Raw genomic sequence first — 23,404 nt, forward strand, 5'->3', positions numbered from 1 at the left:
TTTCCTCTTCAATAACACGTCTTGGTGTTATCTTGTGTTTGCATCTCTCTTCCCTTACTCTTGTGCTTTACTTTTATTTTTTGTTGTTCATGTTTATGCACTAGAGTAGTATCGGTTCATTGCGCACATTTAATCTTGTTCCGCACTTTGATTAAGTAAGAGTAAAAGCAATCTAGCCGTAATTTTTAATTGAGGGTCTAAACAAGCTCTTGTGTTTTAACACAAATCCAAGCTTTCATGGTGCATAGAAGAGGACCATGTGATAGGATTAAAGACTGGGGGAGATTGACTATCATTGAAGGAAAGTTTGTAACGGTGATGGTGGCTAGGTATAGGAGAAGAAGACCTAATTAGCCTTTAAAGATTACTTCAACGCTCAATGTTGCCAACTTGCCATAATGAAAACCAATATTGTAAACAACCAGGTTCTTGTTTTGGAGGAGATGAAGAATTTTAAATTATAATCATTTTAAGATTTTTAATCCCCTTAAAAATTATAAGAGAAGCAAGTCATGATGATTTTTACTTTATCACAGAAAACTTTAGATTAGGACAAACACATGACGAGTATTAGAATCCATAAAATGATCCAAAATTTGCATGATTATGTTGAATCCAATTGCTACAAATCACTCAAATTTTGTATGATTATCTATTGTTTCAATCTAAAAAATTTCTACAACTTTATAGGCTCAATTGAGTTGGAGTCAAGGAAACTTAAACTTCACTTCTAAGGCTCAATCGGTTGAGGAATTGAGGCTAGAGTCGATCCTATAGAAACTCTATTTTTCTTGAGCTGTTTTGCAATCTTTGGGTCTTCAACTGGATCTTAAATTGCCACTTTAAGACACATGAGAACTCATGATTAGATTCATAATTTATCACATTTGTGCATAGCAAAGAAGTTCACTAATACACCGGTCCAAGAAAGTTATTGGAGCTGTAGTTGGATAACTCAGTATGTTTTACCATAGTTAGGTACTTTAGGATTGGGTATATTCCTTATATTTGTAACCTCAATCTTTCTTAGTAGATTCTTAAAGTTGATGGTTGCCATAAACCACTCATGGGGTTTTTTGCTTTAGGGTTTTCCTTATTATGACCATATCTTTGTGTCTTGAAATTTACTTTTCCATTGCATGAAATTGAGTTTGGCGATATGATTGTGCCTAATACAATATAATTGCATAGTTTAACTAACTTAATCAACATAGATAATTGATTAAAATTATTTGGGGTCAACACTTTCAACCCAACAGCTAGTATCATAACTTTATTTGACCATAATTGGATTGTTCAAAAGTGAAAGTTCAAATAGTGTGTAAAACACTAATGAATATTTATGTAAGGTTGAATTTTATCAACCATCTTGTTGGCTTTATTCCGTGCCAAATTTGCTTGTATTTTAGCAATTAGTAACTCCGTATTTAGGTGTGAATTATGTAAGGGTAGTGAGTGAGAGAGTGTGAAGAAATGCTTAAGATTGTGCAAGGATGTAGAGACTCGCAGCTAGACTCGCAGGTGACTCACGACTGGCAAGCCGCCAAAGTTGGCACACGTGTGGAGCATGCAGGGAAGCTGAAGAGTCATGCCAGCTGTTGTACTACAGGACAAAAGTCCTAGGCTGGCCAGGTCATTAGCTTGCGGCTTGAACTCACAACTCAGCCCAGTCGCGAGGTCAAGTCTCCAAACCACCCTGTTTGGAAAAAACTAACTTTTCACATTCCTTCTCACCCTACTATATATAGACCCTTATACCCACGATATTCATAGAGCTTTCAGAGAGAATTTTGAGAGAGAAACTCTAGAGAAAAATAAGATTGATTCATCCACAATCTTCACATAGAGACTCTTCAAATTCCTCTACTCTTTTCCTTTCCATTGTCAAATCCTTGAGAGGTACATTACCAAAACCTTTTCTCACCATACCCATATCTGTGAGAAGACCATTTGGTATTTGGGAAGCAGCTAAGAAGGGACTAATCTCATATTAGTTAATGCTATGGTCAAGTAGCAGAATCCGGTAAGTTAAAGAAGAAATAGATTCGGCGTAACCTCGTTGGAGTAGGAGCTTGGAGGGCTTAGGTACATTGGGTAGATTAGGCTTGGAGGGTCTTTTGCTATTCATGTATCCCAACTACATTCTTTAGTGGATTGTTTACCACTTGGAGGGCAGCGGAGAGGTTTTATGCCGAGGGCTTCGGTTTCCTCTTCGATAACACATCGAGTGTTGTCCTTGTGTTTGCATCTCTCTTCCCTTAATCTTTTCCATTTAATTTTTGCTATGAATGTGATTTTATTTTGTTTAGATTGTTTATCAATTATATTTTAAGCTTATGTTCATATTTCGCACATTAATTGTTTGACATTAAGCTTGAATTGATAATTTGTAAATTGGGGGGGGGGGGGGGTCTAAACGTTCATAGTGTTTTATACACTAATTGAACTTTCAGTTTAGACCCCCAATTTCAAATTTATCCAACACAAGCTTATACCCAAACAATAGATGTGCGGAATAATAAGTACAAGCAAAAACTCAAACAAATAAACAACTCTACACCATAATTAATCACAACATAGCAACAATTAAAGTTAGAGAGTAAGGCTTAGAGAGATGCAAATACAAGGATAACACCGGCACATGTTATCAAAGAGGAAACTGAAGAACTCGACGAAAAACCTCTCCGCCGCCCTCCAAGCAGTAAAATGATCCACTAAAGAATAAAGTTAGGATACGCAAATAGAAATAGACCCTCCAAGCGTAATTTACCCAATGCACCTAAGCTCTCCAAACTTCTTGCTCCAACAAGGTTAAGCCTAACTGTGTCTTTTTTAGTTTTCCAGATCCCGCAATAAGCTCATTGCATCAACCAAGTAAATTGGTCATTTCTAAACTGCTTCCCAAGTACCAAAATTCCTCCTCACTAATATGAGTATAGTGAGATAAGGATTTGGCTAATAAACCTCTCAAGGGTATGTCAATGGAGAGGGTGAGAGTAGAGGAATTTGGAAAATCAAATGTCTAATATTGTGGATGAGTCAATTATGGTTTTCTTTAGGGTTTCTTTTTCAAAATTCTTTTTGGAAGCTCTACACATTTTGTGGGTATAAGGGTATTTATAGTAGTGTACATGAGGAATGTGAAATGTCATTTTTCTACAAAACATGGCATTCTAGTGACTCACTCTCGTGACTAAAATGAGTCACAAGTTTGAGTTGTGAGTTAACTGTCAGGCTAGACTGTACTTTTTATCCTATAGTGCTCCAGCTGTCATGATCCTTTAGCTTCCTGCATGCTTCACACGTGTGACATTTTGGCGAGTTGTCAGTCGCGAGAAACCTCCAAATGCACATACACTTGAATTTCTTCACACTCTCTCACACATAACCCTTACATAATTCCCACCTAAATACAGGGTATCTAATTGTTGAAATACAAGCAAATTTGGCACAAAATAAAGCGAACACATGATTGAATAAATTCAACCTTATAAAAAGAAAGTACATTCTCACTAATATAAATTAGTGAGTTATGGTACTTTTTCTTTGTGTATAATAGAAGGTCTCATATTCCTCTCTCTTTTTTTCTACAAAAAAAAAAAAAAAAAAAAAAAAAAAAAAAAAAAAAGACAAAGCCAATCTGTAGCCTCCTGAAAATGTCATTTTCAAGAAAAATGGAATTTGTTATAAGAATATCAAAGAAATGTTCCAAAAAACATAATTACAATTTGTGAAGTGCCACTACTATTTTTGTTAGCCAACATCGAATGAGAGAAAAGAGAATAATGCTTTCCAATAGTTCAAATATATTTTCTAGCCAACATCTAATTAGAGAAAAGAGAACGATGCTCTCCAATAGTACATATGTTTTCTTTTTAGGGTAAAATTTATCTATTTTAGATTCTAAATAACTTTCAATAAATATCTCTTATACATGAAACCAAATGCAAAGTAAACCAACCAAGCGCTTTACGAATTTTTAATACCCATGTCAACGACATATATAATAATAGTAATAATAATAATTTATATCTATATAATATCTAATAGCTAAAGTGTAGCATTGCCATTTATAATTACTATGTACACTCTTATTGAGTTATTTCAGTGTAATATTTTGGTTTACTTCAGTACAATTTAAACAATTAACGAATTTTTTGCAAGGAGTATTAGAAACAAATTTCAACCAAAACTTTATATTATCTACAAAATACCCTCGCTTTATTTAATGATTAAATATAAATTGCATTATGTTTTCTTGAAAGAAAAAAAAAATTACAGAATTTAAAACATTCTCAAATAATAAATATAGATAGCTTAGTTTAGAAATTTGAATATATTTGTAGGGACACGATTCTCAAGCGGCAAATAGTCATGAAAGAGAACGTATGCTAAGCCATTCTTATTAATAATAATACCTCCTGAGGTTATTTACATTCCATGGTCGAGGTACAGCTTTTTCATCCAAATCTTCTAGGTAGTAGGCGCCTATTCCGGCCACGGATGTGACACGGTATGGTCCCTCCCAATTGGGCCCCAACTTGCCCCAAGAGGGGTTTTTTGCGCTGCCAAGAATCTTCCTCATCACGAGATCACCTGGACCCAGAGGCCGCAGTTTGACGTTAGCATCATACCCTTGTCTTAGCTTCTGGTGATAATAGGCCATGTGAATCGTGGCCTTCTCCCTCCTTTCCTCGACTAGGTCTAGACTTCTTCCTAGCAACTCATCGTTATCGCTTGGGGTAAACGAGCTAGACCTCAACGTGGGGAAATTGTTCTCGATCGGAAGCACAGCCTCAGCCTTTAAGTCATTGAGAAGGGGGTTTCACCGGTTGAACGCCGCGGCGTTGTCCGATAGGTCCATAAGACGTGCGGTAGCTCTTCTACCCATCTCCCCTTTGACTCATCCAGTCTTTTCTTCAATCCGTTCACTATGACCTTGTTTACAGCCTCGACTTGCCCATTTCCTTGGGGGTATGCGGGGGTGGAATATCGATTAATGATCCCAAACTCACGGCAATACTCCCTAAAATTCTTGCTGTCGAACTGAAGACCATTGTCGGAAACGAGTGTTCTCGGAGTTCCGAAGCGGGTGATAATGTTCTTCCAGATGAATTTCTGGGCGTCCACGTCCCTGATGTTGGCCAAAGGCTCAGCCTCCACCCATTTAGTGAAGTAATCAGTTCCGACTATTATGTATCGCTTGTTCCCCGCAGCCTTGGGGAAAGGTCCAACAATATCAAGACCCCATTGCGCGAACGGCCATGGACTGGAGAGTGGGTTGAGAACCCCTCCGGGTTGGTGGATATTTGGGGCGAATCTTTGGCACTGATCGCACTTCTTAGCGTATTCCTGGGCTTGTCTCTGCATGTTCGGCCACCAGTATCCTTGGGTGAGTGCCCTGTGCGCCAGCGATCTTCCTCCGGTGTGACTTCCACATACTCCCTCATGCAACTCTTCAAGAAGAGACTCGGACTCTTCTGGATGTACGCAGAGCAGGTACAGTCCAGAGTAGGAGCGCCGATAAAGTTTGCGGTCCTCTGATAGCCAAAAACGAGGAGCATTTCTACGTATCTTCTCGGCTTCTAGTCTTTCTTCCGGTAGGATCTCATCTTGGAGGAAATTCCTTAGGGGGTCCATCCAACTGGGGCTCTGTCTTATCTGATGGACTTGGGTCGGGTTTCCACTGATGGGACTGGCCTTAACTAGATCTTCGACTAGGATCACTCGTGGCAAATTACGTGCCGAGGACGTGGCAAGAGTGGCCAACGAGTCTGCATGAGTGTTTACGCTCCTGGAGATGTGCGTTAAACTGAAGGATTCAAAGCTCTCTTGTAGCCGTTTGACTTGTCCCAGATACTCTTGCATCCTAGTATCTCGAGCTTCCAGCTTTCCCATCACTTGTCCGACCACTAATCTGGAGTCCGAGAAGGCTTCTATTACTCTTCCACCCAACCTTTGAACCATTGCCATTCCTTGAAGTAAGGCTTCGTATTCGGCTTCATTGTTCGTAGCCGAGAATCCGAGTCTTAATGACTTTTCAATGACAGCGCCGTCTGGTGATATTAAAACTATCCTAACTCCTGATTCTCTCTGGTTGGCCGCGCCATCCACGTAGACCTTCCAATGCATGGTTTCCCCGGCCGAAATCGCGCCAACCAATTTTCCGCCCAGGTCTTTCTTCTCGGTCATCGTTTCTATAGAGGGCTCAGCAAACTCTGCTACCAAGTCCGCGAGGACCTGTCCTTTGACGGAGGGTCTGGGCATATATTTAATATCAAAAGCCCCCAGAAGAGCACTCCACATGGCGATCCTTCCTGTGTAGTCAGCACTTCGAAGCACGGCTCGAAGTGGAAGCTGAGTCAGGACGATGACCGTGTGCGCCTGAAAGTAATGAGGAAGCTTCCGGGTTGCATGCACTATCGCCAAAATTGCCTTCTCTAAGGGTAGGTATCGCACCTCGGCTTCATGTAGTGACTTGCTCACATAGTACACCGGTCGCTGCACCCCATTATCATCCCGTATTAATACCAGGCTTACGGCGTGGGGAGCTACGGCGATGTAGGCAAACAGCACCTCGTCTGCCTCCGGACTGGACATGATGGGTGGTCGGGACAGGTAGTCCTTAAGCTGCTGGAAAGCCTGAACGCAATCCTCCGACCATTTAAACTCTTTCCACTTGTTTATCAGGAGGTAAAAAGGCTGACATCGATCCGCCGATCGTGATATGAACCGGCTTAATGCCGCAATCATGCCAGTGAGCTTCTGCACTTCCTTCGAGTTCCGAGGAGTCTGTAGACTGTTAATGGCTTTGATTTGGTCAGGACTTACTTCTATTCCTCTATGGGTGACCATGTACCCTAGGAATTTCCCAGACCCGACCCCGAATGAACATTTGGAGGCATTCAGCCGCAACCGGTGCTCCCTTAAGATAGCGAAGACTGTTTCAAGGTCTTGCACGTGCTCGGACACCCTTTTACTCTTCACAACCATATCGTCTATATACACCTCAATGATTTTGCCCAGTTGCGGCTCGAACATCCGAGTCATCATCCTTTGGTAGGTTGAGCCCGCGTTCTTTAGCCCGAATGGCATCACCTTATAATGATAATTTCCGATGGGCGTCATGAAAGCCGTTTTCTCTTGGTCCTCTAGCGCAAGGGGTATCTGATGATAGCCCTGGAAGGCGTCCAGGAAGCTCATTCGAGGGTGTCCCACGGTTGCATCCACCAATCGATCAATTTTGGGCAGGGGGAATGGGTCCTTGGGGCACGCCTTGTTCAGGTCCGTGAAGTCCACGCAGACCCTCCACTTCCCCGTCTTTTTCCTTACCACCACTGTGTTCACCAACCATTCAGGATAAAAGACCTCTTTGATAGCCCCTGCTCTTTTCAACTTGGCCACTTCGTCTCTTACGGCACCAGCGTGTTCCTTTGAAGGGCGTCGGGGTGGTTGCTTCCTCGGAGTGGAAGAGGGGTTGACGTTCAGGTGGTGGCAGATGAGGCTGGGATCAACTCCAAGGGCATCGTAGGCGTCCCAAGCGAATACGTCGACATTTTCTCTGAGAAATCTGACCAGTTCCTCCTTTTCCTGAGAGGGCAATTCAGAGCCGACCTGAAAGAACTTCTCCGGGTCATTGCTAACAGCAACCTTATCTAAACCTTCACACCTTATCTCCTCGGCCAGCCCCTCGTCTTGTTTTGCCGAGGAGGCTGGTTGCTATAAGCTCTTTGGGGCCGAGGTCTCGACCAAGGGCCGATGTAAAATGGCGGCCACCACACACTTCCTGGCCACGGCCTGATCTCCTCGGATCTCTTCCACTCGTCCTCTGGATGGGTATTTCACTTTCTGGTGAAGTGTGGAGGTCACGGCCTCTAGGCTGTGGATCCATGGCCTTGCGACTATCGCGGTGTAGGGTGAATAAGCGTCGACCACGATGAAATTCACCTCCACCACTTCCGCCCCAGTCTGTACGGGCAGTCGGATTTGCCCCTTTGGCGTTACAAGCTTCCCCTCGAAGCTGAGGAGGGGGGAGTCATAAGCTGTCAAGTCTTCTGGCTTCAGATTCAGCCCCTTGTATAGGTCGGGGTACATTATCTCCACCGCACTTCCAGAGTCTACTAATACCCTTTTCACATCGAAACCCCCAATCCGCAAGGTGACCACCAAGGCGTTATCGTGAGGTTGAATTGTTCCTCCCTTATCCTCATCCGAGAATCCCAGTATCAAAGAGCTTCCCTTTTTTATCCTTTTGGGTTCCCTTTGTCTGCCCTCGGAGGGAAGGTGGTCCACGGCTAATACCCTGGGGATGGGTGGCCCAGTTCTTCCTGGTGCAGCGAGGATGACATGTATCGTCCCGGTGGGGGGTCTTAAAGACACGTCCCTTCGAGGTTCTTGTGTCGCTTGGCCGGGATGGCCGCTCGATGGGTGCAGCAGGTGACGTAGCTTTCCTTCTCGGACCAATTGATCCAGGTGATTCCACAAATTCCTGCAGTCCTCAGTAGTATGCCCGTGGTCCTGATGATATTGGCAATACAAGTTCTGATTACGATTGGCAGGGTTTCCAGCCATCTTTCCCGGCCATCTGAAATAGGGTTCATCCCTTACTTTCTCCAGTACTTGTTGTATCGGCTCTCTGAATACGGCATTCACTGTTTGCGGGGTGCTCTGCCCAGCCTGTCGCAGAAAATCTCTCCTCGGCTGACCAGGATTGTGACGTTCCATTCTGAAATCATTTGCTTTAAAGGGGATGATCTTCTCTTTTCCCTTCCCCTGCAGCTGATCCTCCTCCACTCTTTTGTACTTGTCGATCCTATCCATCAGCTGTTGGACGTCAGTAACTGGTTTCCCGGTGAGGGATTTCCTTAAGCCATGCCCGGTGGGGAGGCCGCTTGTGAACGTGCTGATAGCGACGTTATCATGGTTGTCATCTAAATCGTTATACACCTCCCAATACCTATCCGAGTACGCTTTCAGGGTTTCTCCTTCGTGCATGGATAAGGACAGCAGCGAACTGAGAGGTCGACGGACTCTGGTGTTTGTAATGAAACGGGAGCAAAAAGCTTGAGTGAGCTGCTTGTAGGAGCCTACGGAGTTTGTCTTCAGGCTGTTGAACCATCTCATTGCCATCGATCCCAAGCTAGAGGGGAAGATTTTGCACATCAGGGCCTCGTTTTGCGAGTAAATTGCCATCTTTTGATTAAACTGACTCACGTGCTCCACCGGGTCTGCTTTGCCGTGATAAATGGCGAACGCCGGTTGGTTGAAGCGTCTTGGCATCTTAGCCCCTTCGATTCTATTCGTGAAGGGTGATCTTGAGACCTGATCCAACGCCTTCTTCATGGCGTCGCTCCCCGAACCTTTGCTGGACGGGCGCTCATACTTCCGTACAAGGCGTGGTTCCTTTTCGTAAGAAAAGGTTTCGCTTGGGGGGGTCCTTGACCTTCGTCTGTAACTCACGTCTTCCGGATTAGAAGACTCGCCTGAGTCAGAGGGAGATCGTCTTCGCTGCGCACGTCGTAACTTCCTTTTTAGGTCATCTATCTCTCGCTGCATGGCCTGGTGACTATTTCGCCTCTGAGACACGTGACTTCCTGTCTGAGTGTGACTCTGGCTCGTCCGGGTGATATGCACACTCCCCTCACGATTCCCCCTGCCGCCTGGGTTGGTTGGGTTATTTTGCCTCTGGGACTCTGCAGGTCGTGTTCGTTGGGAGTTAGCTTGGTGAGGATCCTCCTGGTGTGGATCTAGTTCTTCCATGCTCGACTGTTGCACTAGCTGATGCCCTAGCTCTTCCCACAGACGGCGCCAATTGTGGTTACACGATTTTCCTGGCCCAACTTGTGTTGATTAGGCCCTGGCCCAAAGCGCAACCCACAATAATTATTTGTAGAGGATGGGTCAAAGAACTTGGCCTCAGTGAACTTGTTCGGTCTTATGCATGGGCAGTATGGTTTGCAAAAGGAAAATAGAAAAACACCAGAATGGATCTTTCTCAAGTCTGATTTTATTTCTTTTTCGTTCCTGATACAGTTCTCCCGTCCCCTTCTTTGAGGGACTCCACTACATTATATATTTTTCTTCTTTTCATCTCAGCCTTACACCTGTTAATCATCCAAGCATCCACTCGAGCACCTGTCCCATCAGACGCCCTCATCAGACCCTTTGTGAGTTGCAGAGGCCAAGGCGGTACTGTTCAGGAGTCTTTTCCTCATTAATGCGGCCAAGAGGGTGGTTGGGGCGCAATTAATGTGGTGGTAGCCTTCTGTGAGATATTTTGAATTTAATTCGTTTTATATGTTGGGAAGACGAGCTGAAATGGCTGGGGCAAGTTCCTCATCTGGGCTTCGCGATGTCCGAGGAGGAGTTACTCCTCGGACAGGTTTCCTTGACGCTATTGGGGTTGAATAGCGCTTCATATGAGGCTTTTCGTTGGACAGGACGCTCCTCGGACGGGCCTGAGTTTGGAATAGCCCATCATTTTTGGGCCGGGCCCCACAATATTGTATTAGCAATACTTTGTGTAAGGTTGAATTTTATCAACCATCTTATTGGCTTTATTCCGTGCCAAATTTGCTTGTATTTTAGCAATTAGTAACCCTGTATTTAGGTGAGAATCATGTAAGGGTAGTGAGTGAGAGAGTGTGAAGAAATGCTCAAGATTGTGCAAGGATGCAGAGACTCACGGCTGGAACTCGTGGGTGACTCGCGACTGGCAAGCCGCCAAAGTTGGCACATGTGTGAAGCATGTAGGGGAGCTGAAAAGTCATGCCAATTGTTGCACTACAAGACAAAAGTCCCAGATTGGCCAGGCCGTTAGCTCGTGGCTTGAACTCATGACTCAACCCAGTCGCAAGGCCAAGTCACCAGACCACCCTGTTTGGGAAAAACTAACTTTTTACATTCCTTCTCACCCTACTATATATAGACCCTTACACTCACAAAATGTAGAGAGTTTCCAGAGAGAATTTTGAGAAAGAAACCCTAAAGAAAAACAAGATTGATTTATCTACAATATTTACATAAAGACTCTTCAAATTCCTCTACTCTCTTCCTCTCCATTGTCAAATCCTTGAGAGGTACACTACCAAAACATTTTCTCATCATACCCATATCTGTGAGAAGGCCATTTGGTATTTGGGAAGTAGTTAAGAAGGGACCAATTTCATATTGGTTGATGTTATGGTCAAGTAGCGGAATCCGATAAGCTAAAGAAAAAATAGGTTCGGCATAACCTCATTGGAGTAAGAGCTTGGAGGGTTTAGGTACATTGGGTAGATTAGGTTTGGAGGGTCTTCTGCTGTTCATCTATTCCAACTACATTTTTAATGGATTGTTTACCGCTTGGAGGGCGGCGGAGAGGTTTTATGCCGAGGGCTTCAGTTTCCTCTTCGATAACATATTGTGTGTTGTTCTTGTGTTTGCATCTCTCTTCCCTTAATCTTTTTCATTTAATTTCTGCTGTGGATATGAATTTATTTGGTTTAAATTGTTTATCAATTTTGTTTTAAGCTTATATTCATATTCCGCACATTAATTGTTTGACATTAAACTTGAATTGGTAATTTGTAAATTGAGGATCTAAACGTTTATAGTGTTTTATACACTATTTGAACTTTCACTTTGGTAGAAAAATATTTCCATTATTTTAATATAATAGGGATTCGAAACTATCACTTATAAATATGAGAGGGATTGGGCCTAAAGCTTCTCAACCTACAAACATTATAATGTCAACTAAGCTCAATTGATGTATTCAACACTAAAGGATTCTATTTGGAACGAGTGCTATCTGCAAAATATGACCCATGTCATGTGATTCAAACCATAACCAAGTACTGGCTAGGTACTAGGTCTTCTTTGTAGTTTAGACAACAATTAAGGCCGGGCGGCCTATTTTTATTGAAGCAGCCAGATGAATGATTCACAAAGATTCTAAATTATGCTTTTGGGCCTCAAATTAGACTGCATTCGGTAACTACATGGATTCGCCCAAGGGAGAAATCAAACATATTATATATATATATATAAAGGAAGCATTCCAGTTTGTAATAGTGGCGTTAATTTAATTTTATTTAATTTATTGAAGACATATTAATTGCATACAGTATTTAGAATAGAGAAGAAATGATCTTCAAGTCTATCTTTTGAGATGGCATATTGCTACCATATAGTTCAACATGAGCATAGTCATAAATTTGTCGTCTTATTTCTTGAGGAATTTTTTAAACCAACGTGCAGACAACTTCGGATATCTTTTCAAATCATGTTCATAGTCTACATAGACAATGCCAAACCGAACGGTGAAAGCTGCACCCCATTCAAAGTTGTCCAAAAATGACCATGCAAAATATCCCTGTACATTAACACCATCCCTACATCGAAAAATGGATCAATTGCACTTTAAACACAACAATTTTCATAATTGTTAATACGACATATTGATATTAGTAGTAATAAAGTCATATTAGTATTAGATCTGAAAGAGAGAGGTCTTCTTTACTTACTTGATAGACCTAAGCAGATACTGAAAATGTTGATAGTGATAATCAATTCTATAGCTGTCATCTAGGGCTTCCTTAAGCGGCAATGAAGCATTATTGAACTCATTAGTTCCTATAATATAGAGGCAGATTTTTAGATTCAAATGTAAATCAAACTATCATTCGTTTCAAATTTTATATCTCTGTGGCCAGCATCATGACTTTATGCGACCATAAGCGAAAAGTTCAAAAGAAAATTACCATTCTCGGTAATAAAAATTAGCGGGTTATGGTACTTTTTCTTTATGTATAATAGAATGTCTCGAAGTCCTCTTGGATAGACATAGATCCAATCTGAAGCAGCCTGAAATGTCATTACAATGAAAGAGTTTAAATTCAATAAAGATTCTGTATAAAACTCTCTCTTTATACCCTCTAATGTAATGATGCTATATCATTTTTTTTTTTTTTTTCAAATGGGAGAACAGGGGATACCACGCACAATAACAAATTAACAACTTAAAATCCTATTCATCTTGATTGTTCAGTTTTTAGATTAAAATAAAAAAAGACAAGAAAGAATCAGGTAAAACCCCAACGCCATAGAAGCCATCAGAGAACTGAGAGATTCCCATAAGCTCCAGAGTTATCATGAATTAATGTCTTTTCAGATCATCAAAAAAAAAAAAAAAAAAAAAAAAAAAAAAATGAAAAGGCTTTTTATATTTCATTGCATGTTACTGTGTCTATTTTTAGCACTAATGAAAAGACGTTAATTTATGTACATATCAAAATCTAGAGCTTTAGAGAATTTCTGGCGGCTTATCCTACTAGTTGGTGTTCCCGGTTTAGTTCTCCAATTATATTTCTACAGCATTGGGTTGTTTTTGGTTTTTCCTTTTTTTTTTATTATTATTTTTTTTTTCTGGGTTGTAATTTGTAAGTGTTTGTGGTATTTCAAATTCTTCCATTTTTTTTTTAATAAAATTTGATGTGCCATTATATTATTAGAGGGTGTAAAAGGAGGTTTTAAACCAAATCCTTATTGATTTTTTTTTTTTTTTTTTTGAGAAAGAAATCCTTACTGAATTTAAACACTTAAATAAAATGAAGTTTGTTATAAGAATATCCAACAAGGGTTCCAAAAATATATATACTACAATTTTTGAAGTGTTATAACCTACAAGTATAATTTTTTGAATTATTTAGAGTATGATTTCTTGTTACTTTTATAATTTTTGGACTTCCTTAGAATTTGATTTCACTTCCTTGTCATCAAATTGTTTATGGACTTTTCTAATCAAACTGAAATCAATATAAGATAATTTCCTATTAATGATCTATTTTAGAAATGTTTTTATTTGGAAACAATTTCTAAGTTGGATTACCAAGTTCCTTCTCGTCTTGATTCTCTAAAAAAAAATAAAAAAGTTCCTTCTCTCTCTCTCTCTCTCTCTCTCTTTTTTCCTTCTTTTTAATTCAAATACTTTTAACTGTCTTAAGATCTATATCAATCTTATGTATATTCAATTTCATACATACCCTTGGTCCGATGGGGATCCCATTGCGAAAAGCTGCCACAACAAAAGAAAAAAACATAGTCTTGTTAGTACTTACGAGTTAAATAAGAAAATCAAAATCACGGCTCCAAATGTTTGAGTTCATACGAGAAGTATCAGCATGAGAATCTGTCAAGTAACTGCTTGCGTTTCCAGGATTGCGGCGATGTGAATTGGAAGCATATTTAGAACTATAGTAGTTTAGCCCCAGAAAATCCAATGACCCTTTTACTAGCTCGGATTGTTCTTTCGTGAATTTGGGTAACCGGTCACCAACAAGAGCTCGCATACTATGTGGATAGTCACCAGTGCTTAGGGGATCCATAAACCTGTCACAAACAACGAAAATTTAAGTCTGTTTTTCTATTCTTTGTAAATAACTAGCAAATTGTGCAATAGATGTCCAAAAGAAAGAGTCAAGTAGTTTTAGTATCCTTACCATCCTAACTTGAAATCAAGGGATCTTTGCGCAGCTTCACGGTCGTGCGTTGAGTTAGAGAATGGCACATACCAGTTTGAATTTAGGGATATACCCATAATGCCTTTTTGTATTTTCTGCACATAGCGAAAAACAAGTTTAACTTGCAAATTTATCTAAGTTTATCTTCACTGCAAATTTGTAAATGAAGTACCGTATATTGTCTTGTATCAAGTGCAAGGCAACCTCTGAATCAGAGTCTCAAAAAAAAAGGAGGGTGCAAGGCAACCATATCTATTGAATGAAGTACAATTTTCAAGCAAAAAAAGGGTAGTAAAATAAGCATAAAATAATTTGGTGCATCGAACCTGATACTTTTTTCTGTACACTTCAACAGCGGATGCATGAGCAAGAATCTCATGATGTGCCGCCAAATACGGCTCTGTCCCGGAATCTCCAGCGGTACAATTTAACTTTTGCCAACTAGAACACCGAGCCGGTGCGATAAGCCCATCAGCATAACCACCAGAGGCTTGGCTCAGTGGTTCATTTAGTGTGATCCAATGCTTGACACGATCACCAAATTCTTTAAAGCAAAGCTCAGCATAATCCCGAAAATCATCCCTAAACATATAAATGCAAAACTTTCCCAACTTTTAATAATTGACATTACAGTAATTAATTTTTCATTTGTACATAGCACGTTATTTATAGCAAGATTCAGTTATAGATCTAGAAGGCCTATCCATCCAAATAGCAAAAAGCTCTTTAATTTTTTTTTTCTTTTATTCAATGGCTTCGGAAAGGGAGAATTGAACCTAAATGTCTCCAATCTTTAATGAAAATACTAGGAGATGTCAACCAGTTGATCCATAAAAGTCATGACAGGAAAAAGCTTTTATATAGATTAAAATTTTTCTTTGTTGGTGTAATACATTTGTGAATGGATAATAATAATAATACTAGGTGATTGATATATATAGTGACTATCTTAGAAATTAACGGAACACTTTCTAACTTTTACTAATTTTCAATTCAATCTTGTAAATTTCATGTTTCTCATTTCAATTTTCAATCGTTCATCTTTAATATACTTTCAATTTAGTCATTCAATCTAATTTTGTCCAATCTTCATTTTCCAAAAAGATATCATTTTAGTGGAGCAAATTCGACAGAAGGTTTATATACTTTTTTTTTTTTTTTTTACTTATATTGGGAACAAAAAGAAGTCAAATAACTCATTATTGGACTATATTAAAGACAAGAGGCAGTGAAATGTCTTATTGAAATTGTAGGTTAATATTACCTTAATGTATTACATCATGATCTTACATTAAAAAAAAAAAATCATTGATAAATTCTTAACAAATGATATCAAACCAAATAATTCTGTAAGGCAACGAGTTAGCAACTTCACAAATAACTCATTAATTAAAAATAATAATAATCAAAATGGCCCCCCTTTGATTCCTTATCTTCAAAATGAGTCATCAGTTTAAATTTTAAACATCATAATCACAATGAAATTTGTGAAAGTATACTAATTAGAATTTAGATGAATATAATAGTCAATCATGATGTAAATTAACCACTTACACAAAATGAGGACTCAAAAAACCACCATACTCATCTTCCAATGCCTGGGGAAGATCCCAGTGGTAGAGAGTCACAAAGGGTTGTATGCCTACATTCAATTGTAGCAAACAACAGTGAATTAATAGTGCATGATAAGTTGATGACAAGTGATGGAATTTAAGAATTATTCATGACCATTGGCTAGGAGCTTGTTGATTAGATTGTTGTAGTATTTGATTCCTGCCCTATTCACACCTCCAGATAGTTTTCCTTCTGAAATTAATTCCAAAAATGAGATTATTAGGAACATAATTTGGTCACAAAACAATAGCCATTCTATTTCATCTAAGATGAGTACTTGATGTACCCATTTTTTATGTCCTTGTCATTGGATGGGTCTAACCTTTTAAGGGATTATGAAAAGGATAATCTTACTTGGCAATACTCGAGACCATGAGATTGAGAATCTGTATCCATCTAAGCCAATCTTTTTCATAAGTCGAACATCTCCCTACAATGTATAACCACAAAGAATATTATTGGAAAATTTCGAACTAAGGATTTCTTATATTTTGATTGTCTTGTAAATTATTAGATATACTCAATAATTAGGAAAAATCATGTGGAAAACATAATTGAACACTAAAAATGTGAAAAAAGAAGAAGTAAAAACATGAGTTAAATAACAGCTAATTAGGAGCTAACATGTTTGTGTGTGTGTGTATACATACACTCCTCTCCCTTGAGGTTTGCGTAACATTCCATCCCAAACTTGAAGGGAAAAAACACTTCCCTCCCTTGAGATTCGAAAAAATTAATACTCGCCCCTTTTGTTTATATTAGTAATGAAATATTCAATTTTTTTTAAAAAAAATATCATTACAAAAGTTTAACCTTGGTTAGTTAAAAAAATTTAATAAATTAATAAGAATAAAATGTAAAATTTATCTAGTACCAAAACATTAATCCATAACCTGTTGAAAAAGGGCAAAAAAGTTAAATTCACAATTTATATTTTAAAAACATTTTAATTAAGAAATAAGATAATTTTGGAAATCTTCTCTTAAGTAAAAGGCAGGTTAGTATACAATATTTTTATTATTTATTTAATAAATTTTAATTAATCAGATGTCAATGAGGGAAAGTGTTTTTATCCTTCAACTTTGGAGTGGAGTGTCATTTTCCAAAACTTAAGGGAGGAAAATGTAATTAGCCCTAAATATAAATATATAACTTATGGAGAGATGATGACGAGGAGATATTACCCCCCTAGTCCTAAAAAAGTTTCAAAGTACTAGTTTCTGCAAAACTCCTATTAAATGCTTTTTCCTATAAAGAAAACAAAATTGTGCTACAAGATTCTTGGTAATTTTGAGCTCATTAATATGAGTGGTTTTCTTTCCAACTTTTCTTATGAACAGGGATCAACATATTTACCTTGTAGCGATGATATTGATCGACAGCGACGTCTCCATTGCTTCTATTCTTTATCCTTTCTGCAATTTCATTGAAGGGAGTTTTTTTTTCCTTTTACTATTTAAGAACTTGTAATTAGAGGCATAATAAAAATTGAACTAGTACTTAAAACACCCAACCATAACATATATACAACTTATTTCTAGTTTGGAGTTCAGTTATGGAAGAAAAGAAGGAACAAGGGGAAAACTGAAGAAAAATAAATACCAATGAAAGTTAACTATTTACATTGTCGTTGTTGTGATTTTTTTTTTTTTTTTTTTTTGTTCTTTTTAAATATCAATTGGGGAGAAGTATTCTCAAACTCCGCCGTAGATTTTGTTAAAACCAACTAAAGGGTGTAGAATCTGTAGATAATGTTAGGACATTAATATTTAAATAAACACTAATATTAATACTTTTGATGTTTATTTAACTTATTAATATTGTAGTAAAATATAAATAACTATTGAGCAAGACTTAGGTATATAGTACTTAAGTACTGTTCCTTAGGTTCCTCTCTTAAAATTCTGCCATGTGACTTTTTTTCGTGAATAGAAGCGTATTTTTTAAGTTAAGTAGCCACATGACAGAATCTTAAGAGGGAAATATAAGGAACAACACATAAGTTATTGTATATAAGTTTTGTCAATAACTTATTGTTAAATTTTTTTAACAATATTTAATTATACATTTTTAATATTTTTTGATATTTATTTAACATACTAATAATGTAGCAAAATCTAGTAAATTAATCCACAATAAGTTTGATAAATTTACCATTCCACAGTAAGAAACTGAGTCCCCTTATATATATATATATATATATTAAGAGAGAGAGAGAGAGAGAGAGAGAGAGAGAACTTTTTTCACTAACAACAGCGTCCAATTTCATGCGACACTAGCTAGTTACTCTATTCAAAAATTCCACATTTACAACTCATACGCTAGTCTTGGGCCTCTTGGCTTACTAATGTATCCAAAAAAAACAAAAGAAAAAGGCATTCCATTACTAAATTAGACTATAAGTTCCCATAAAAAAAATTAGACTATTCATAGACTAATAAAGACAAATTGAAACATCGGTTACTACACATAAACCACCATAAACAATTTTTTTATTTGATAATTTCATAGTTGGGAACTTGGGTAGAGAGAATTTGAATTTTGAATATCTCAGTGGAAATATTAGTAAATATCAACCAACTGAGCTACAAGATTCTTGACTAAATACACGACACTATGATCCTCCCAATTGAAAATGAATATTTTATGGTTCAATTTAAATATTACACATTTAAAGGAGGCTACCATCCAAACCTAATGCCTTGTCAATAATTACAACGCTCAATGCCTTATTTTCCTAGTTCTTCAATGGAAAGAAGGTTAATTTAATTACTATTTATGACATGTTCATGGTTTGGCCTTATTTTGGTTTGTTTCGATGGAAAACCTTGTGCAAAGATATTTTTCTATTTTTTCTAGTGTTTGGTAGTATATAAAAAATGAGTAAAAAAAACTATTTTTAGTTAACATAAAATGTATGGCTTATTTTTATAAATTTTTTTCTACTAAATTTTTTTGGAAAACAACTCTATCTCATAATAAGTTAAATAAAGGAAGTTAGGAAATTATTTTTCAACTCATTTAAAGTTTTTTTTGGTGTACAACTCATTTAAAGTTGTTGCCAAACCTAGAGAACTGAGATAGTTTTATATTAAATGCTTTTTGGAAAATGTTGGAAAACATAGCTTAAACAAAGCATTAGTATGTCATTTAATGTAGTTTTTTTTTTTTTTTTTTTGGTAATTTTCCAATACAGTAGGCCTCCAGACGGACCTTTACAATACTAATTTGGCCTACAGGTTTTCACAATATACCAAAACTCTATCAAGCAAGAGTGTATTTTCTAGCCTCCAAGAGCTGGTTTGGCAAAAAATTGTCAAGGCCAGAGTAAAACAGGAAGAAGTAAAAAGATTTTTATAATGCTACTGCTTGTACAGAATATTGAGCAGCTAGTTTGCTTAATTGGTCCTAATAATACCACATGCATTGATTTAAATCTTGTTAATCTCCTGAAATCCTTATAATTATCTCAATTTGTCTGCCTTATATCAACATGCACAGTGTTTTTTTTTTTTGGTTCTTGAGGTAAGAAAAACGATCTTCATTTGAATTGGTCCAAATGGATCAATTTTGACAATAATATGATTAATGAGTCTAAGACAAATTCAAAAACTGCGATTAATGAGTCCAATTCAAATTTAAATACAGCTGAAAATAGGCCAACAAATTCTAATACAGAAAAATTCAAATATCTCTCCAAACCATCGTTATAATTCAATTATTTAATTTGAAACAGCAATACATCCCTTCAGTTTAGTTAATTTGTTATAATTGTAAATCCCTACAAATTTAGATGATTTGATGTAGGAAAATGATAGAGATTTTACAGGTTTTACTACATAAAATTTATCAATGGATGTTATAATATATGTGATTAGTGGACTTCAATCACCTAATAAATAAATGTTTGAAAAATGTTTTGGTAATTGGTGACACATAAGTTTATAAGTTTTATTCAGTAAAAGTTGCAGTATCCCTGATACTACTTTTGTTGCAATTGTAAATCCCTACCATTTAGGGAATTGTGTCTCTAATCTTTAATTTACAATTTCATAACAAAGCCAAGGAGGCAAGTTGTTATGAATTTTCTCACCTGGGTCTACCATTTACATAACTTTATTACTTACCATTATTTTATATGACAAAATTGCATAATTTTATATTCCTTTAAATTTAATAATAATGATTCATAAATCTAGATGTGTATAGAATATTATAGACTATCATGTTATATGTTATTCAAAATTTTAAATAACATTACATTCTATACATTGTTGGAGAGAGAGAAAGAGACCTGGATGTTCATGAGTGTAAGTGTCCCATATACTTGGTCCTTTACCATCTTCAAATGCTGCACCTTCATACTGGAAATTTGAAGGAACACACGTGCACAAAATATTATTATTGATCTTATGCTTGACATCTCTGGGCATTTGCTGTAAAAACTATGATACAAATTAACATAGAAGAAATTGAGACTTAGTTTCCTGATAAGCCGCTGTTGCTGTCCCAAAAATAAAACCTTTGGGAAAACTGGTTCGGTTGAGTGAAGCAGTGTCATGACTTTGTGAAACAGCAATGCCATTAGTCAATAAGCCAAGAAGAACTAAGAGGCCTATCGCTGGATAGCCTTGAGATGCCATAATTGATTATGCGTTTTCTTTTTTCTTTTTTGTGTGTAATCTGGTGGTTTTTATAGAGGAGCACTACATAATCTTATCTATTTAGAGAAGGATAAAAATAGAGATGAAAAAAAAAAAAAAAAAGTGGAAAAAGGACAGGCAATATGTTAGTCATCGTAGCTGTCCTTCAACTGATTGTTTGACGATGTCAGTAGATTGGTAGATATCCACGAAAACAGATTCTTCCCTGTATTGATTGATTAATTAGTCTGTTCAAAGACTTTTGACAAAATAAATGTTATTTTCACAACATTTTCACGCATGTTGCACATACTCAGAAACTCTTCTATTTGTTATTAAATTCATATTTTAAGAATTCCACCATTGAATCACATGTTCTATACATGCTTAACATATATATTAATTTTCATGTCAATCAGATGTTATTTACCATGTAATCTATAGACTCATTTTTTATGAATTATTTTAAACTATAAAAACTTGAATTTAAACAATTAATTGATAACATGACTATTGATCTTTAATAATCGTTAAATTTAACAAGCATAGATTTGTCAAAATTCATATCTAATAATAAGTTATTAAGTGGTATAATATCGTTTAGAGTCACGCCAGGTGTTACTTGAATCCAACTTATATTTTAAAATGCAATAGAGAATCTTTTCCCAAAAAAAAAAAAAAAAAAAAAAAAAAAAAAGAAAGATAGAGCACTGTAACAAGTTCAGAATAGAGAGACTCAGGGAAGTGGACCTGTTGTCCTTGAGAGAGTAATGTTGCAACAGAGATAGCAGCAGTAAGTCTTCCTTTCAAAGAAAAGCCATCTAACGATGTCGTTCTACATTAATCTACACGTGACAGCACTTTTTTTTTTATAAACACACGTGACAGCACTTAATCCCAAGATTGACACGTGTGTAACTTTATCAAACCTGTGTGAGTTGTATTTTTTTTTTGCTGAATAAATACTTTATTGCTCAAAAAACTCAACCCAAAACCGGGGAGAAACAAAAAGATCGGGCCTGGACCCATCTCTAACAACAGCCTGAGATACATGAGAAGGCAGAAAGGAGATGGGAACCGGCCCAGACCAGTTTACAAGAGCTGCCCATTGAGCAAGCAAATGAGCAGATACATTACCTTTTCTATGTACAAAAGAAAATTCAACATTGGAAAAACTATTAACAAAGAACACAATATCTTCTAGGATAGACTTGATACTCCAATGCGGGGTTATATCAGAATTTTTCAGTGGCTCAATGACATTCCAAGCATCACCCTCCAAGATTATATTCTGAAATCCTTCATTCATAGCACACTTCATGGCAAACCAAGCTGCTCTCGCTTCTCCTAGTAGGGAATTTCCACTCTCAAAGTGCTCTGCCCATGTCAACAAAAGGTTGCCATTATCATCTCTTCCCACAACTGCAACTGTGGTTTTCTCTTCACGGATTGCCACATCAAAATTTATCTTGATCCAGCTCTTTGGAGGGGGAGACCAGACCACATCTTTGGATGGTCTCTCATTTTGCTCTTTCCAAGCATCCTTATGCTCCATGAAGACTTTAAAAATCTGCCTGGAAAGATCAGCTGGATTACTTTTGGAACCTTCCACTCTAGCTTTATTTCTAGCCATCCATAAATGATCACAGAGAATGGAAGCATAAAGCTGGAAGTCTCTGACAGACTCTTCATTCAACCCCAACATGGATTTTGGATTTAAAATAACCTTAATCCAGTCCAAAATAGATAGAGAGGATAACTTACTCATATATATAGGCCACGGGGCTAATAACCAAAGCTGAACAGCCCAATCACACTACAAAAACAAATGCTCAATATTTTCAGGGGCCTTATTACACAAAAAGCACTTTAAAGAAGAAATATTAAAGCGACTATTAAGAATAGAACAGGTTGGAAGGATGTTCCAGCACATTTTCCACAAAAGGTTTTTCAACCTAGCATTTACTTTCAGCTTCCATAAGTCCTTCCAATCTTTACTAAGCATATGGGGGTGGTTTTGATGATTCAGCCCTCTTATCGCATTATAAGCGAATTTCACTGAAAACTCACCTGAATGAGTAAGACACCAGAATACTTGGTCATTCATAGTTTGATGAGATAGATGTATATTTAGGATTTTATTAACTGTGGGAGGATCAAACAGTATTGAAAGTTTACCTCTATCCCATTGTCTGGTATCCTGATTAATCAAATCTGCTACCAAGTGAACAGCAGTAGATACACCACTTCTTATTTGGGGGATGAACCCTGGCTCATTAGGGACCCAAGGATCTTCAAAGATCCAAGTGTTAAGGCCATCACCAATTCTATGGCACAAGCCCTTACTAATAACCTTCCTGCACTCAAAGATACTTTGAGCAGCCCAAGAAGCACTCTTTGGATTAGGCATTTTCATGAAATTTCTGTTCCGAACATATTTCTTCTTGAAGACCACTACCCACCTTTTATCACTGTTATTGACCACATCCCAAGTCATTTTAGCCACCAAAGCTTTATTCATATCTGCTGTTTTTTTAATGCCAAGTCCTCCAACATTTTTAGGAGAACATATTGAATCCCAGCTTTTGAGACAGCAACCTTTCTTACTATCATCCATTATACCCCACCAATTCTATGGCACAAGCC

General features: G+C 37.5%; 2 protein-coding genes across 3 annotated transcripts in view; both read right to left on the bottom strand.

Moving 5' to 3' along the window:
• LOC126718443 (beta-glucosidase 12-like) overlaps positions 1-23,404 on the bottom strand; it is a 91,623-nt gene that overhangs the window by 10,509 nt on the left and 57,710 nt on the right. The gene's annotated exons all lie outside the window — the stretch shown is intronic.
• The window catches only part of LOC126718520 (beta-glucosidase 12-like), a 107,314-nt gene continuing 95,964 nt past the window's right edge, over positions 12,055-23,404 (bottom strand). Inside the window, exons 2-13 of the mRNA XM_050420755.1 lie at positions 20,410-20,479; positions 17,472-17,530; positions 16,470-16,545; positions 16,230-16,307; positions 16,056-16,143; positions 14,828-15,083; positions 14,481-14,596; positions 14,150-14,370; positions 14,025-14,056; positions 12,744-12,846; positions 12,507-12,615; positions 12,055-12,374 (exon numbers count right to left, since the gene is read on the bottom strand). Of these exons, the coding sequence (XP_050276712.1) occupies positions 12,206-12,374; positions 12,507-12,615; positions 12,744-12,846; positions 14,025-14,056; positions 14,150-14,370; positions 14,481-14,596; positions 14,828-15,083; positions 16,056-16,143; positions 16,230-16,307; positions 16,470-16,530 (1,233 nt within the window). The 5' untranslated portion in view covers positions 16,531-16,545; positions 17,472-17,530; positions 20,410-20,479 and the 3' untranslated portion in view covers positions 12,055-12,205. The remainder of the gene's footprint in view (positions 12,375-12,506; positions 12,616-12,743; positions 12,847-14,024; positions 14,057-14,149; positions 14,371-14,480; positions 14,597-14,827; positions 15,084-16,055; positions 16,144-16,229; positions 16,308-16,469; positions 16,546-17,471; positions 17,531-20,409; positions 20,480-23,404) is intronic.

This window comes from Quercus robur, chromosome 1 (assembly GCF_932294415.1).
Source record: "Quercus robur chromosome 1, dhQueRobu3.1, whole genome shotgun sequence".
NCBI classification, from domain to species: domain Eukaryota; kingdom Viridiplantae; phylum Streptophyta; class Magnoliopsida; order Fagales; family Fagaceae; genus Quercus; species Quercus robur.